This window comes from Esox lucius, chromosome 11 (assembly GCF_011004845.1).
Source record: "Esox lucius isolate fEsoLuc1 chromosome 11, fEsoLuc1.pri, whole genome shotgun sequence".
Lineage (NCBI taxonomy): Eukaryota > Metazoa > Chordata > Actinopteri > Esociformes > Esocidae > Esox > Esox lucius.
The window spans coordinates 36057013-36072014 of record NC_047579.1 but is presented as its reverse complement, the minus strand read 5'-3'; the positions used below and the strand labels follow the sequence as shown (position 1 = coordinate 36072014).

General features: G+C 49.7%; 1 protein-coding gene across 3 annotated transcripts in view; it reads right to left on the bottom strand.

The window, feature by feature from the left end:
- LOC105008983 (multidrug resistance-associated protein 1) overlaps positions 1-15002 on the bottom strand; it is a 52342-nt gene that overhangs the window by 15127 nt on the left and 22213 nt on the right. For 2 of the 3 annotated variants that reach the window (XM_020051299.3, XM_020051300.3), the window contains exons 5-17: positions 10660-10713; positions 10198-10323; positions 9107-9168; positions 8688-8819; positions 8166-8372; positions 6896-7073; positions 5309-5470; positions 5110-5202; positions 4651-4854; positions 4302-4448; positions 4109-4196; positions 1389-1588; positions 529-705 (exon numbers count right to left, since the gene is read on the bottom strand). In XM_020051299.3, coding sequence (XP_019906858.3) covers positions 529-705; positions 1389-1588; positions 4109-4196; positions 4302-4448; positions 4651-4854; positions 5110-5202; positions 5309-5470; positions 6896-7073; positions 8166-8372; positions 8688-8819; positions 9107-9168; positions 10198-10323; positions 10660-10713 — 1830 coding nt within the window. The remainder of the gene's footprint in view (positions 1-528; positions 706-1388; positions 1589-4108; positions 4197-4301; positions 4449-4650; positions 4855-5109; positions 5203-5308; positions 5471-6895; positions 7074-8165; positions 8373-8687; positions 8820-9106; positions 9169-10197; positions 10324-10659; positions 10714-15002) is intronic. The other variant, XM_013135858.4, reaches the window with a different exon arrangement.

Here is a 15002-nt window from a genome sequence, read left to right as displayed (position 1 = left end):
GTAGACAGTAAGTATCGACCTAAAGGCTGATGTAGGTGAAAACTGTTGGTGCAAGATTTTAATTCTTGCTCTACATGGGCATGAAATAGTAGGCTTTTGATTGCAGAGATGCTTTTCTGGCATTGTTTGCAAGCCAGCATCAACATATTTGTGCTCTATAGTCAACAGGCATCTTGCTGTACCCAAATCTCAGAAACAAGGGTTTAAATTATGGGTTCATAACCAAGGATTTAAAAAACAGGTTCATAACAAAGGGTATAAAGAACGGTTCAGAACCAAGGATTTAAATAGCAGGTTCATAACAAAGCGTTTAAATAAGCGGTTCAGAACATTGTTTTTTAATAACAGGTTCAGAACCAAAGGTTCCTTCTGGATTACCTTTAGTCCCCCCTCTTCCAACCCCTGTCAAAGCCCCTCCTGTTCTCACCTCCATCAAACCTGCACCTCCTCCCACCTCCAACAAACCCCCTCCTGTCCTCACCTCCTCCCACCTCCATCAACACCCCCCCACCCCCCTGCCGCAATCACCTTCTCCCCGATCTCGGTGCCGTCTCCAGCAGGCAGGATCTCCAGGTCTGGCAGCAGGGCGCAGGCCTCCACCACTCTGTGGTACCAGCTCTCCTTCCTCTCCTGACCAAACATGATGTTGTCTTTCAGGGTGGCATTCTGGATCCAAGCCTGCTGAGGTACGTAGGCCACCGAGCCCTGGGGAGGGAGAGGGAGGGGGGATATGGGGGGACAGTAAGAGAGAGGATAAATGAACCATATGTAGCTGGTTTGAATCTTTGCGCCAATAAGGAGACATGGAGCAGATGGTCAGTGGTCAGGAATTAGAATATACATTTTCCACAACAAATAACCCTGAATAATTATTTCACACCTTTATTAAAATAGATTGGGATTACCTGTATTTTGTCTATTGAGATCCACCTGTGGTGAGGTACGGTATCAAACACCCCAGTCCCCATTAGTCTATTGAGATCCACCTGAGGTGAGGTACGGTATCAAACACCCCAATCCTCATTAGTCTATTGAGATCCACCTGTGGTGAGGTACGGTATCAAACACCCCAATCCTCATTAGTCTATTGAGATCCACCTGTGGTGAGGTACGGTATCAAACACCCCAATCCTCATTAGTCTATTGAGATCCACCTGTGGTGAGGTACGGTATCAAACACCCCAATCCTCATTAGTCTATTGAGATCCACCTGTGGTGAGGTACGTTATCAAACACCCCAATCCTCATTAGTCTATTGAGATCCACCTGTGGTGAGGTACGGTATCAAACACCCCAATCCTCATTAGTCTATTGAGATCCACCTGTGGTGAGGTACGGTACCAAACTCCCCGATCCCCCACCTGCAGCATCACCCTGCCTCCCCGCACCTTGACTGAGACCTGGCCGCTCCTCTTCTCCGTCTCCCCCAGCATGGCGGACAGCAGGGAGGACTTGCCACTCCCCACGTGCCCCACCACGGCCACTAGAGAACCCTTCTTCACCCGCACGTCGATCCGCCTCAGGCAGGGAGGTCCCTCCTTGGACCAGCCAAACGTGCCACTCTCGATCACCACCCCGTCACCTCCCTCTGGGCGGAGGGGGGAGAAAAGAGGGGTCAATGAGGGAGGGGGAGATATGGAGTAAAACTAAATAATATATCACTGCCTTTTTTGTTTACCTTTACATGTGTGTTTGACCGCATTTGCGTGTGCACTCTGGACTGACCTCAGACTGCAGGGAAACACTGTTCTGGACTGACCTCAGACTGCAGGGAAACACTGTTCTGGACTGACCTCAGACTGCAGGGAAACACTGTTCTGGACTGACCTCAGACTGCAGGGAAACACTGTTCTGGACTGACCTCAGACTGCAGGGAAACACTGTTCTGGACTGACCTCAGACTGCAGGGAAACACTGTTCTGGACTGACCTCAGACTGCAGGGAAACACTGTTCTGGACTGACCTCAGACTGCAGGGAAACACTGTTCTGGACTGACCTCAGACTGCAGGGAAACACTGTTCTGGACTGACCTCAGACTGCAGGGAAACACTGTTCTGGACTGACCTCAGACTGCAGGGAAACACTGTTCTGGACTGACCTCAGACTGCAGGGAAACACTGTTCTGGACTGACCTCAGACTGCAGGGAAACACTGTTCTGGACTGACCTCAGACTGCAGGGAAACACTGTTCTGGACTGACCTCAGATTGCAGGGAAACACTGTTCTGGACTGACCTCAGACTGCAGGGAAACACTGTTCTGGACTGACCTCAGACTGTAGGGAAACACTGTTCTGGACTGACCTCAGACTGTAGGGAAACACTGTTCTGGACTGACCTCAGACTGTAGGGAAACACTGTTCTGGACTGACCTCAGACTGCAGGGAAACACTGTTCTGGACTGACCTCAGACTGTAGGGAAACACTGTTCTGGACTGACCTCAGACTGCAGGGAAACACTGTTCTGGACTGACCTCAGACTGCAGGGAAACACTGTTCTGGACTGACCTCAGACTGTAGGGAAACACTGTTCTGGACTGACCTCAGACTGTAGGGAAACACTGTTCTGGACTGACCTCAGACTGTAGGGAAACACTGTTCTGGACTGACCTCAGACTGCAGGGAAACACTGTTCTGGACTGACCTCAGACTGCAGGGAAACACTGTTCTGGACTGACCTCAGACTGCAGGGAAACACTGTTCTGGACTGACCTCAGACTGCAGGGAAACACTGTTCTGGACTGACCTCAGACTGCAGGGAAACACTGTTCTGGACTGACCTCAGACTGCAGGGAAACACTGTTCTGGAATGACCTCAGACTGCAGGGAAACACTGTTCTGGACTGGTCTCAGACTGCAGGGAAACACTGTTCTGGACTGACCTCAGACTGCAGGGAAACACTGTTCTGGACTGACCTCAGACTGCAGGGAAACACTGTTCTGGACTGACCTCAGACTGCAGGGAAACACTGTTCTGGACTGGTCTCAGACTGCAGGGAAACACTGTTCTGGACTGACCTCAGACTGCAGGGAAACACTGTTCTGGACTGACCTCAGACTGTAGGGAAACACTGTTCTGGACTGACCTCAGACTGCAGGGAAACACTGTTCTGGACTGACCTCAGACTGCAGGGAAACACTGTTCTGGACTGACCTCAGACTGCAGGGAAACACTGTTCTGGACTGGTCTCAGACTGCAGGGAAACACTGTTCTGGACTGACCTCAGACTGCAGGGAAACACTGTTCTGGACTGACCTCAGACTGCAGGGAAACACTGTTCTGGACTGACCTCAGACTGCAGGGAAACACTGTTCTGGACTGACCTCAGACTGCAGGGAAACACTGTTCTGGACTGGTCTCAGACTGCAGGGAAACACTGTTCTGGACTGGTCTCAGACTGCAGGGAAACACTGTTCTGGACTGACCTCAGACTGCAGGGAAACACTGTTCTGGACTGACCTCAGACTGCAGGGAAACACTGTTCTGGACTGACCTCAGACTGCAGGGAAACACTGTTCTGGACTGACCTCAGACTGCAGGGAAACACTGTTCTGGACTGGTCTCAGACTGCAGGGAAACACTGTTCTGGACTGACCTCAGACTGCAGGGAAACACTGTTCTGGACTGACCTCAGACTGCAGGGAAACACTGTTCTGGACTGACCTCAGACTGCAGGGAAACACTGTTCTGGACTGACCTCAGACTGCAGGGAAACACTGTTCTGGACTGGTCTCAGACTGCAGGGAAACACTGTTCTGGACTGGTCTCAGACTGCAGGGAAACACTGTTCTGGACTGACCTCAGACTGCAGGGAAACACACTGTTCTGGACTGTTCTCAGACTGTAGGGAAACTCCTTGTTCTGGACTGGTCTCAGAATGCACAGAAACTCCTTGTTCTGGACTGACCTCAGACTGCAGGGAAACTCTGTTCTGCTGGAGTCCCATTCCATGAATCAGAATGCTATTGGCAAAGACTTGTACCAGTCTGCATATAGAGAGAGGAGCTGACATATCTAGATATCTAGTAACTTTCAGTTGAGTCCTTTCGATTGTGATTTGTTGATTCATTTATTTTGAATGTGGGTGGGTGTGAATGTGTTTTCTGACCAGGGCTGTATAATTCTCTGTTGACACTGTCAGGCTTTAGCTCATCCTGGCACAGGAACTTTCCTAGACGCTTTAGAGACACGATGGCCTACACAAACACACACACGTTTTCACTTAAGATATTAAATTTATTGTCATGTTTTGTCCATCATTGATGACATCACCACTGTGCGACCCTTGACCCCTGACTAACCTGCATGGTTGTGCTCATGGCAAAGGGCAGCTGGCTGAGGGGCGTCTTCAGAATGTTGATCAGCGCCATGGAAACAAACACCTTCTGGGCATCGAGGACGTTCTTGTCATCGATAAGAACGTAGACACCGAACATGGCAAACGCTATCTGTGGGAAATATTTTGTTTATGATATCCCTAAGAAGGCTTATAAAGCTGTATGTAGGTTCTAATACAAACTTATGTTGGCATTGTAAGGGGCTGGTAAAGATTTGGATCTGAAGGAGGTGGAGATGGTGTATGTCCACGGCATGTTTATGAAAAGGCTCTATAAAAGCCCTATAAAGTGTCTATGACAGGTCATAACTCACCAGGAAGGAAGAGGAATTGAAGGAGGCGATGGAGATGGAGTAAAGGACCTGGGATCTCTTCAGGGCATTGAGTTCCTTCTCCCTGTACCCTAAAACCCACTCCAGGAAGGCGCGCTCCCAGGCATAGAACTTCAGAATCTTAATACCGCTCAGGATCTCATTCATCAGTTTGATCCGGCTGTCTGTGTAGCGCATCTGGACCTCCTGGGAAGCCCAGCACAGAAACAAAGAGTAGGGAATTAGTACGTAATTTACAACACAGACATTTGTAATAGGAATATGGAATATAGAACATGGGATTAAAACACACCGTCAAATGTTAAATGTTGACTATAAAACATTTTAGAAGGAATGTAGATTTTGGAATGTCTGATTAATTGGAATGGATTGAAAGATTTTTACGATTACAAGTCGACTTATCCTGTGTGTATCTATGTGTGTTTGTGTATGCGTGCATACCTGCAGCTTGCTCCTCATCTTGGCGATAAAGCCATTGAGAGGAAAGATCAGGATCACTGTGGCTATGCCTGCTAAGGCTGACGGACCCAGACGCTGTAAGACAGGAGAGGAGAGGCAGGAATGATGTGTGTGTGTTATGTTAAGACACAGGACAGGTAGGAATTGTGTGTGTAAAGTCTTTGTGTCGTGTCTGTCTTACCTGCCACAGGAAGAAGAGACAGAGAGTGATCTCGATGGGCGCCACCCACACGGCGTTGAAGTACACAACCATGTCCATTAGTTTCTGAGTGTCGGTTGACACCAGGTTAACGATCTCACCTACCGTACAGGACCGCCGCGCTGCGCCGCTGATCAACAGAGACTGCAGGGACATCACCGTACCAGAGACAGGGGGTTATTCAGGACTACAGGGACATCACAGTACTAGAGACGGGGGGTTATTCAGGACTACAGGGACATCACAGTACCAGAGACAGGGGGTTATTCAGGACTACAGGGACATCACAGTACCAGAGACAGGGTGTTATTCAGGACTACAGGGACATCACAGTACCAGAGACAGGGTGTTATTCAGGACTACAGGGACATCACAGTAACAGAGACAGGGGGTTATTCAGAACTACAGAGACATCACAGTACCAGAGACAGGGGGTTATTCAGGACTACAGAGACATCACAGTACCAGAGACAGGGTGTTATTCAGGACTACAGAGACATCACAGTACCAGAGACAGGGTGTTATTCAGGACTACAGAGACATCACAGTACCAGAGACAGGGTGTTATTCAGGACTACAGAGACATCACAGTACCAGAGACAGGGTGTTATTCAGGACTACAGAGACATCACAGTACCAGAGACAGGGTGTTATTCAGGACTACAGGGACATCACAGTACCAGAGACATGGTGTTATTCAGGACTACAGGGACATCACCGTACCAGAGACAGGGTGTTATTCAGGACTACAGGGACATCACAGTACCAGAGACATGGTGTTATTCAGGACTACAGGGACATCACCGTACCAGAGACAGGGTGTTATTCAGGACTACAGGGACATCACTGTACCAGAGACATGGTGTTATTCAGGACTACAGAGACATCACAGTACCAGAGACAGGGTGTTATTCAGGACTACAGGGACATCACAGTACCAGAGACAGGGGGTTATTCAGGACTACAGGGACATCACAGTACCAGAGACAGGGTGTTATTCAGGACTACAGGGACATCACAGTACCAGAGACAGGGTGTTATTCAGGACTACAGGGACATCACAGTACCAGAGACAGGGTGTTATTCAGGACTACAGGGACATCACAGTACCAGAGACGGGGGTTTATTCAGGACTACAGGGACATCACAGTACCAGAGACGGGGGGTTATTCAGGACTACAGGGACATCACAGTACCAGAGACGGGGGTTTATTCAGGACTACAGGGACATCACAGTACCAGAGACGGGGGGTTATTCAGGACTACAGGGACATCACAGTACCAGAGACGGGGGGTTATTCAGGACTACAGAGACATCACAGTACCAGAGACGGGGGGTTATTCAGGACTAGAGGGACATCACAGTACCAGAGATGGGGGGTTATTCAGGACTACAGGGACATCACAGTACCAGAGACGGGGGGTTATTCAGGACTACAGGGACATCACAGTACCAGAGATGGGGGGTTATTCAGGACTACAGGGACATCACAGTACCAGAGACAGGGTGTTATTCAGGACTACAGGGACATCACAGTACCAGAGACAGGGGGGCCTCATTCTCCATACCTTCCTGTAAACGAGGCCCATGACGGCGGTCTTGACCCTCATTCCTACGGTGAAACAGGAGTACATGTACTGGTGGTTGAATAGGGACTGGAGGCTGGACAGCAGGAACATCAGGAAGGCAAACATGTAGCCCTTCCACAGAGGGGAGTCTTCGTCATGCATGAACCCCAGCAACAGGCTAGAGGGGAGGAGGGGAGCAGAGATAAGAGGAAGGAGGGTGTTAGAGGGGAGGATGGAGGGAGGGATGGGGGAGAGGGTGGAGGGGGAGGAGGGAAGGGGTGGATGGGAGGGAGGGGTGGAGGGGAGGCGAGGGAGGGGTGGAGGGGAGGCGAGGGAGGGGTGGAGGACGGGAGAAAGGGGTGGAGGGGAGGGGTGGAGGGGAGGGGTGGATGGGAGGGAGGGGTGGAGGGGTGGATGGGAGGGAGGGGTGGATGGGAGGGAGGGAGGGAGGGGGTAGAGAGCTTTGTTAAATCATAAAAATAAAATAAAGTATACTAATAACATTTAAATAAATATTCCTGTAGTGAGCTTTTGAACCCTTAAACTGGCCAAGTTGGCCACTTTTCAGCACAGATTGTTTTAATTGCTCAGTGTTTGAAGTGTTTGGCTCACGCTGAGGATTATGCATGTGATCTGGATCTGGATTCTTCACAGACCACCCTAGAACTGTCTAACATCTATACATAAACATTTGTCTGTGCTTTTCAATGTATATTTGTAGCAGTTTTCTTGCTGAAAAACCCACAACTTTCAACAGCGACCAACTGTTTGGACAGTGTTGGACATTGAACTCTGATGAAATGCTGATTTCATGATACTTTGCAGTTGTTCAAGGTTCTCCAACACCGGAACAAGCAAAGCAACCCCACAGCATTATAAAAGCTACAGAAAGCTTGATTGTAGTGCTCTATATATTGATTGCAGTATCAAATGTCAATACAAATAAAACCATAAGGATTGCAAAAATTGCAATGCACTTAAGTGTCGTAATTACATCGCATTGCGGGGTCCTGTACAATTCCCAGCTCTACTACTTAAGAAAAGTGCAGCATTTGGCCCAGTCTGTAAGTAAGTAATAATTTAGCCAAGTCTAATTGTAGCTCTTTATTCATCACCATGTAAAGCTACAACTCACTACTCTAATAACAAATATTTGCTCTTAAGCCATTAAAATGTCCTACAAAAAAGTAGGTGGCATCCTAAATGTGCTCCATGTAGTGGGCTACTGCTTTGGGCTCGGCCCCACACACACGCTCCTTCTGCATCTCACCTGAGCACCTGTGGTACGGAGAACATGAAGGCATCGTGGATTATGATGCAGAAGGTCCCCCTAAGGAAGAAGGGTCCGAAGCTCCGAGCCAGAACCCTGAACAGGCAGAACCCCGAACTCTGCTCCTGTTTAAGCTTTTTCAGCAGCTGGGTCTGCTCAGTTAGCTTTGGACCTGCTGGACAGGAGCCTGACAGACTACGCTCCATTCTGAGGTGGTTAGGGAGAGAGAGAGGGTCAAGAATGTATGGGAGGCGATGACAGACTTTTAAACAGGTGGATTGATCACTGATGTTAGTTAGACTTTTAAGCGACCTGAAGATATTTAGTAAGGGCCTCCACAAAATGGGCCTCTTAAAAGGACAATCCTCTGCACCACAGAGAGGATCAGGGGGCATTGCTGCTTGGTTTGGCAACTTCACCAAACTGGATCTGAAGGCCTCGTTTATCACCGAGACTGAGCTCCCAGTCATCCAGGACCTCTACACCAGGAGGGAGCACTCTGTAGTGTGTAGTGGATCTTACTGCTGTAGTTTGGCACACTCCCTGGCCCAGTCTCCCTCCAGGTCGGCTATGATCCGGTCCGAAGAGTCTTCGTCTCTCAGAGACCAGAGGTCGTCCGCTTGCAGAGGAGAACGATAGCCCTGGACAACGAGCCTGCAAGAGAGGAGGGAGAGTCAGGAGGAGGGGAGGTGAGGGAGAGTCAGGAGGGGAGGTGAGGGAGGGAGAGTCAGGAGGGGAGGTGAGGGAGGAGGAAGGTGGAGAAAGAAGAAAATAAGAGGGAGAAAATTATTCATATAATGTGTAACAATAATGACCTCGCTTAAACATTGTATAAGGAAAGTTTGTAAGACAGAGGGAGGGAGAGGATGAGAACGAGAGCAAGAAAATGAGTGAAAGTAGGAGAAAATGAGAGAGTGGGAGGTGACAGATTGATCATTTACCCTCCAAACCACCAGAAGAGCATCTTGGAGAGGAAAGAGGCATCCTCTTCTGGACAGGGGCTCTGTAGCGAAAACGCACAAAGTCAGAGGTTACTAATTCTAATATTTAATTCTATCCCAGTTATACACAGATTTTGTCAAGTCATACTCTACTGTACCACTCTGAATGAGGCCATTGACAATTCACTTTTTTACAGACAGATTTCCCCAAAATAAGCTGTTATGCAGCTGGTGCTGTCTGTATCTAGTGTGATGTTCAAACATCCCAGACATATCTTGTAGCAACAACACAATTTCTGCAGGAGTAGCAAGTTAGTTATGATAAGAGTAGCTTGCTTACTTTTAAAACCGTTACAATGCTGTGGCTGTATGCCTCTAGCTGTCGGTAGGTGTGTTTGCCTGTGTTGGGTACCTTTATGTAGGTGTGCTTACCTGTGTTGGGTACCTTTCTGTAGGTGTGCTTGCTGTGTTGGGTACCTTTATGTAGGTGTGTTAGAATGTGTTGGGTACCTTTCTGTAGGTGTGTTAAATGTGTCGTGTACCTTTCTATAGGTGTGTTAGAATGTCTTGGGTACCTTTCTGTAGGTGTGTTAAATGTGTTGGGTACCTTTCTGTAGGTGTGTTAAATGTGTTGGGTACCTTTCTGTAGGTGTGTTAAATGTGTTGGGTACCTTTCTGTAGGTGTGTTAAATGTGTCGTGTACCTTTCTATAGGTGTGTTAGAATGTCTTGGGTACCTTTCTGTAGGTGTGTTAAATGTGTTGGGTACCTTTCTGTAGGTGTGTTAGAATGTGTTGGGTACCTTTCTGTAGGTGTGTTAAATGTGTTGGGTACCTTTATGTAGGTGTGTTAGAATGTCTTGGGTACCTTTCTGTAGGTGTGTTAAATGTGTTGGGTACCTTTCTGTAGGTGAGTTAGAATGTGTTGGGTACCTTTCTGTAGGTGTGTTAAATGTGTTGGGTACCTTTCTGTAGGTGTGTTAAATGTGTTGGGTACCTTTCTGTAGGTGTGGTAAATGTGTTGGGTACCTTTCTGTAGGTGTGGTAAATGTGTTGGGTACCTTTCTGTAGGTGTGGTAAATGTGTTGGGTACCTTTCTGTAGGTGTGTTTGTCTGTGTTGGGCCTCTGGTCAGAGAAGCAGCTGAGGATGAGCTGAGTTAGTTGAAGGGAGAAGTAGATGAAGAATGCTACAAAAGGCATTGCATCTGTAGAGAACCCCTGCAACACAGGGAGATGGTGGTGGGTCATTGACTGAATGAGAGAAAGAGAGAGATACTGCATGCTATAGAGATAGATGTTTCCAATAGTAATAAAGCCTCTGAATTTATTTAAGAGAGAGAATAGCCTAGAGATTTTATGTGGCTACTTTATTTGAGGGCTTTCCAGCAGCCTACAACACTGTATCCCACTTGTGTCTGAAGCTAAGCAGGTTGATGCAATCAATAGGTTATGTAAGTTGCTATAAATAAGAGCATCAGCTAAATTACATAAAATAGACTAAAGGTTTCCACACAATAACTCTGAAATGAACCCTTGACCATCACGGCTACTCACATCCTGCTGTTGCACTTCTGACCCCTCCTCTCTCTGTCTTGTGCCAACTGCTGACTACATTACACCCAGAAAGGAAAAGCACAGTAGTCACACCTCATTTTATCATTACACACACCCTCACAGCCCCATCAAACCGTCTGACCTCAGTGTCAGTTATCAATATTTAATGTTTAAAACAACCAGATCCCTAATGTTCTAACTGCACTCTTCAATGTTCTGTACTCTCAAGAGTTGCAGTACTCTCAAAGTTATAAATGTACTCTCTGATTTCAAACTGGAATCCAATATTTCTAACTTTACTTACCAAGTTCTAACTCCCCACAATAGTTCTAACTATACTTCCAGAGTCCTAACTCTCCTCCAGAGTTCTAACTGTATTTTCAGATATCTGTACTGTACTTCCAGAGCTATAACTGTACTTCCAGAGTTCTAACTGCACTTCCAGGGTTCTAACTGTACCTCTAGAGTTCTAACTCTCCTCCAGAGTTCTAACTGTACTTCCAGAGTTCTAACTGTACTTTGAGTTGTTGCCCTACTTCCAGAGTTTTAACTGCACTTCCAGTGTTCTAACTCCTCACCAGTGTTCTAACTGTACTAGTGTTCTAAAATCCAATGAGATCCTAAGAGTAGTTCTAAATCGCTTGCCTTGAAACAGGGTGAAGTCTGATATAACCCCGTTCTCTCTCCCAGTCCTGTGCCAACATTACTGACTGGAGCACACTTTTTCAATAAAAGTCCAAAACTAAAACAATAACCGTCGTTAACTGAAACGTAAATTAGTTATGCATCTGTCTGTACACATTCTAAGTGGAAATGTTGTATGCCACATCCAATATTAAAGGCTTTCGGTACTATGAGGTAGAGTAGAAAAGACACAGTCTTGTAACGAGGACGCGCATGGAGGACGCGCGTCACCCCTCCCGACGTGGTGTTCGGCGCGCGTCATCGCCGGCCTTCTAGCAACGCCGCTCCTCCTCCCACGGCACTGTCCTGTCTTGTTATTGCACACACCTGGTGTCCATTCCCTCATTAGATCGCTTATATAAGTTCCTGTGTTTCTGGCTGTCTTTGTGTGGTATTGTTCTATGTTTGGTGTTTGTATTGCGTAGCAGTTGCACGCTTGTTTGTTTTACGCGTGCCTATTCTCTAAATAGAAAGAAGAGTAACTACCTCCCTGCGTTTGGCTCCCTTATTTCACGCACCTTGACACACCTTTGACAGAATACCACACCTGAGCATGGAGTCAGCAGGGATTCGGCGGGGACGCTGCCCAGTGCTCTGGGTTTTTGCTCCAGTTGGAGCTCTACTTCGCCTCCATCAGCCCTCACCCGGGGGATAGGGAGAAGGTCTCGGCCCTTGTCTCCTGCCTGAGGGGCAAGGCGTTGGACTGGGCCAACTCCGTTTGGTCCACTAACGGGCCGGAGTTGGCCCATTACGGGGCGTTTGTCGGCCTCTTCCGGGCCGTGTTCGATCATCCGCCCGACGGCAGGGAGGTCGGCGAGCGTCTCGTGCACCTCAGGCAGGGGACAAGGAGCGTACAGGCCTTCGCCCTGGAGTACAGGACCCTGGCGGCGGGGTCGGGCTAGAACGAGAGGGCACTTACTGATCATTTCCGGTGCCACTTACAGCCTGACGTCCGTAGGGAGCTGGCATGCCGGGACGCCATGTTGACATTCGACCAGCTCGTCGACATGGCGATCCGGCTGGACAATCTGCTAGCCACCCGCGGACGCACCGGGAATGATCAGCCCCCTCCGGTACACCCCGTCGCCAGACCTGAACCCATGGAAGTGGGAGGCGCCGCACGTAGGGAGACGGTGCGGTCTATGGAGTGTTCCTTTTGTGGGAGGAAGGGACACTCTGCCTCCCACTGTTTCCAGCGTGAAAGGGTCGAGCGGAGGAAGCCTGACACCCCTACACCGAGTCAGGTGAGTAGACCACACACACTGTCAGGGCACTCTGCGAAGCACATGACACTTTTGGTGGCCTTCCCTGATTTTCCTACTAACTCCCAGTGTAAGGCGCTCGTAGACTCAGGCGCAGCTGGGAATTTTATGGACAGCGGTTACGCACAGAGACTGCGCATTCCGCTGGTGCCATTGTCTCAACCTAGGTCCATTACGGGCTTAGACAGCAAACCACTAGGCACTGGTCTCGTTGAGCACGTCACGGTGCCCATCACGATGATCGTACAGCACACCCATACTGAACAAATTGAATTCCACGTTATCCACTCACCTGCTTTCCCTGTGGTGCTGGGTCTTCCCTGGTTGTCGGGACACAACCCGACTATTTCCTGGTCGCAGAGAGTATTGACAGGGTGGTCTCAGGGGTGTCAGGAGAGGTGTCTAGGTGTTTCCGTAGGTGCGACCTCGGTGGAAAGTCCAGACAGTGTCTCCGCAGTGCGCATTCCCCCGGAATATGCCGATTTAGCGCTGGTTTTTTCTAAGGCCATGGCAAGTCGTTTGCCACCACATCGGCCCGGGGATTGTGCTATAAATCTCAAGGGGGACGCTGTGCCTCCTTATTGTCATGTGTATCCCCTGTCGCAGGCTGAGACGGCAGCGATGGAGACCTACGTGGCCGAGTCCCTGCGGCAGGGGCAGATCCGCCGTTCCACCTCGCCCGCCTCCTCGAGTTTCTTTTTCGTGAAGAAGAAGGATGGGGGTTTGCGTCCATGCATTGACTACAGGGCGCTGAATAAACTGACGGTCCGTTATTCATATCCCATCCCCCTTATTTCCCAGTACATCGAGTCAATTCATGGGGCGCGCTTCTTCACGAAACTGGACCTCAGGAGCGCGTATAACTTGGTGAGAATCCGAGAGGGAGACGAGTGGTTGACGGCCTTCAGCACCACCACGGGGCACTACGAATACCTGTTGATGCCGTATGGGTTGATGAATGCCCCGGCAGTGTTTCAGTCCTTTGTGAACGATGTGTTTAGGGACATGCTGGGGCGCGGAGTTGTGGTTTACATCGACATCCTCGTGTATTCCGCTACGCGTGCTGAGCATGTGTCTCTCGTTCGCAGGGTGCTGAGGCGACTGTTGGAGCATGGCCTGTACGCTAAAGCAGAGAAGTGCACATTCTTCCAGCGAGCTGTCTCCTTCCTCGGGTTTCGAATTACCGCTGATGGGGTGGAAATGGAAGTTGATCGTGTGTCAGCCGTGCGTAATTGGCCCGTTCCTACCACGGTTAAGGCGGTACAGCGGTTCATTGGGTTTGCCAATTTCTACCGGAGGTTTATACGGGGCTTCGGCAAGGTAGCAGCTCCTATCACTTCGTTATTGAAGGGTGGGCCGAGCCAGATCACCTGGACGGCCGAGGCAGACGAGGCATTTCGCACCCTTAAGAGAATGTTCACCTCTGCCCCGGTTTTGGCTCACCCCGACCCGTCACTGCCGTTCATAGTGGAGGTGGATGCATCTGAGGTAGGGATAGGTGCTGTGTTATCCCAACTATCAGGTACCCCTCCTAAGCGTCGCCCCTGCGCTTTTTACTCGCGGAAGCTCAGTGAGGCAGAACGCAACTATGGCGTCGGTGATAGGGAGCTGTTGGCTGTGTTTAGCGCCTTGACTGTTTGGAGACATTGGCTCGAAGGAGCGAAACACCCGTTTGTAGTCTGGACTGACCACCGAAACCTGGAGTATATCCGGGCGGCGAGGAGACTGAACCCTCGTCAGGCCAGGTGGGCGTTGTTTTTTGCCGGTTTGATTTCACGCTGTCATACGTGCCGGGTACGAAAAACGCCAAGGCAGACGCACTGTCTCGGTTGTGCGACGCGGGTGTGAGGCGGGTAGATGATACACCGATTCTGCCCGCCTCGTGCATTGTGGCGCCGGTTGTGTGGGACGTGGACGCGGACATTCAGCGAGCATTACGCAGCGATCCTGGGCCACCTCAGTGTCCTGCGGATCGTCAGTACGTCCCGCTGGATGTCCGTGACCGTCTCATCTACTGGGCCCACACGTCCCCTTCCACGGGTCACCCGGGCATAGACCGTACTGTGTGCTGCCTTACCGATAAGTACTGGTGGCCTGGTCTGGCTAAGGATGTGAGAGTGTACGTGTCCTCCTGTTCGGTGTGCGCTCAGTGTAAGGCACCTAGACACCTTCCGGCAGGTAAGTTACATCCTTTGCCCGTTCCACAACGACCATGGTCTCATCTGTCCATTGATTTTTTGACCGATCTACCCCCCTCACTAGGCAACACCACGATCCTGGTTGTTGTGGACCGGTTTTCAAAGGCCTGCCGGTTCCTTCCTCTTCCCGGTCTCCCGACGGCCCTGCAGACCGCGGAGGCTCTTTTCACCCATGTCTTCCGGCACTACGGGGTGCTGG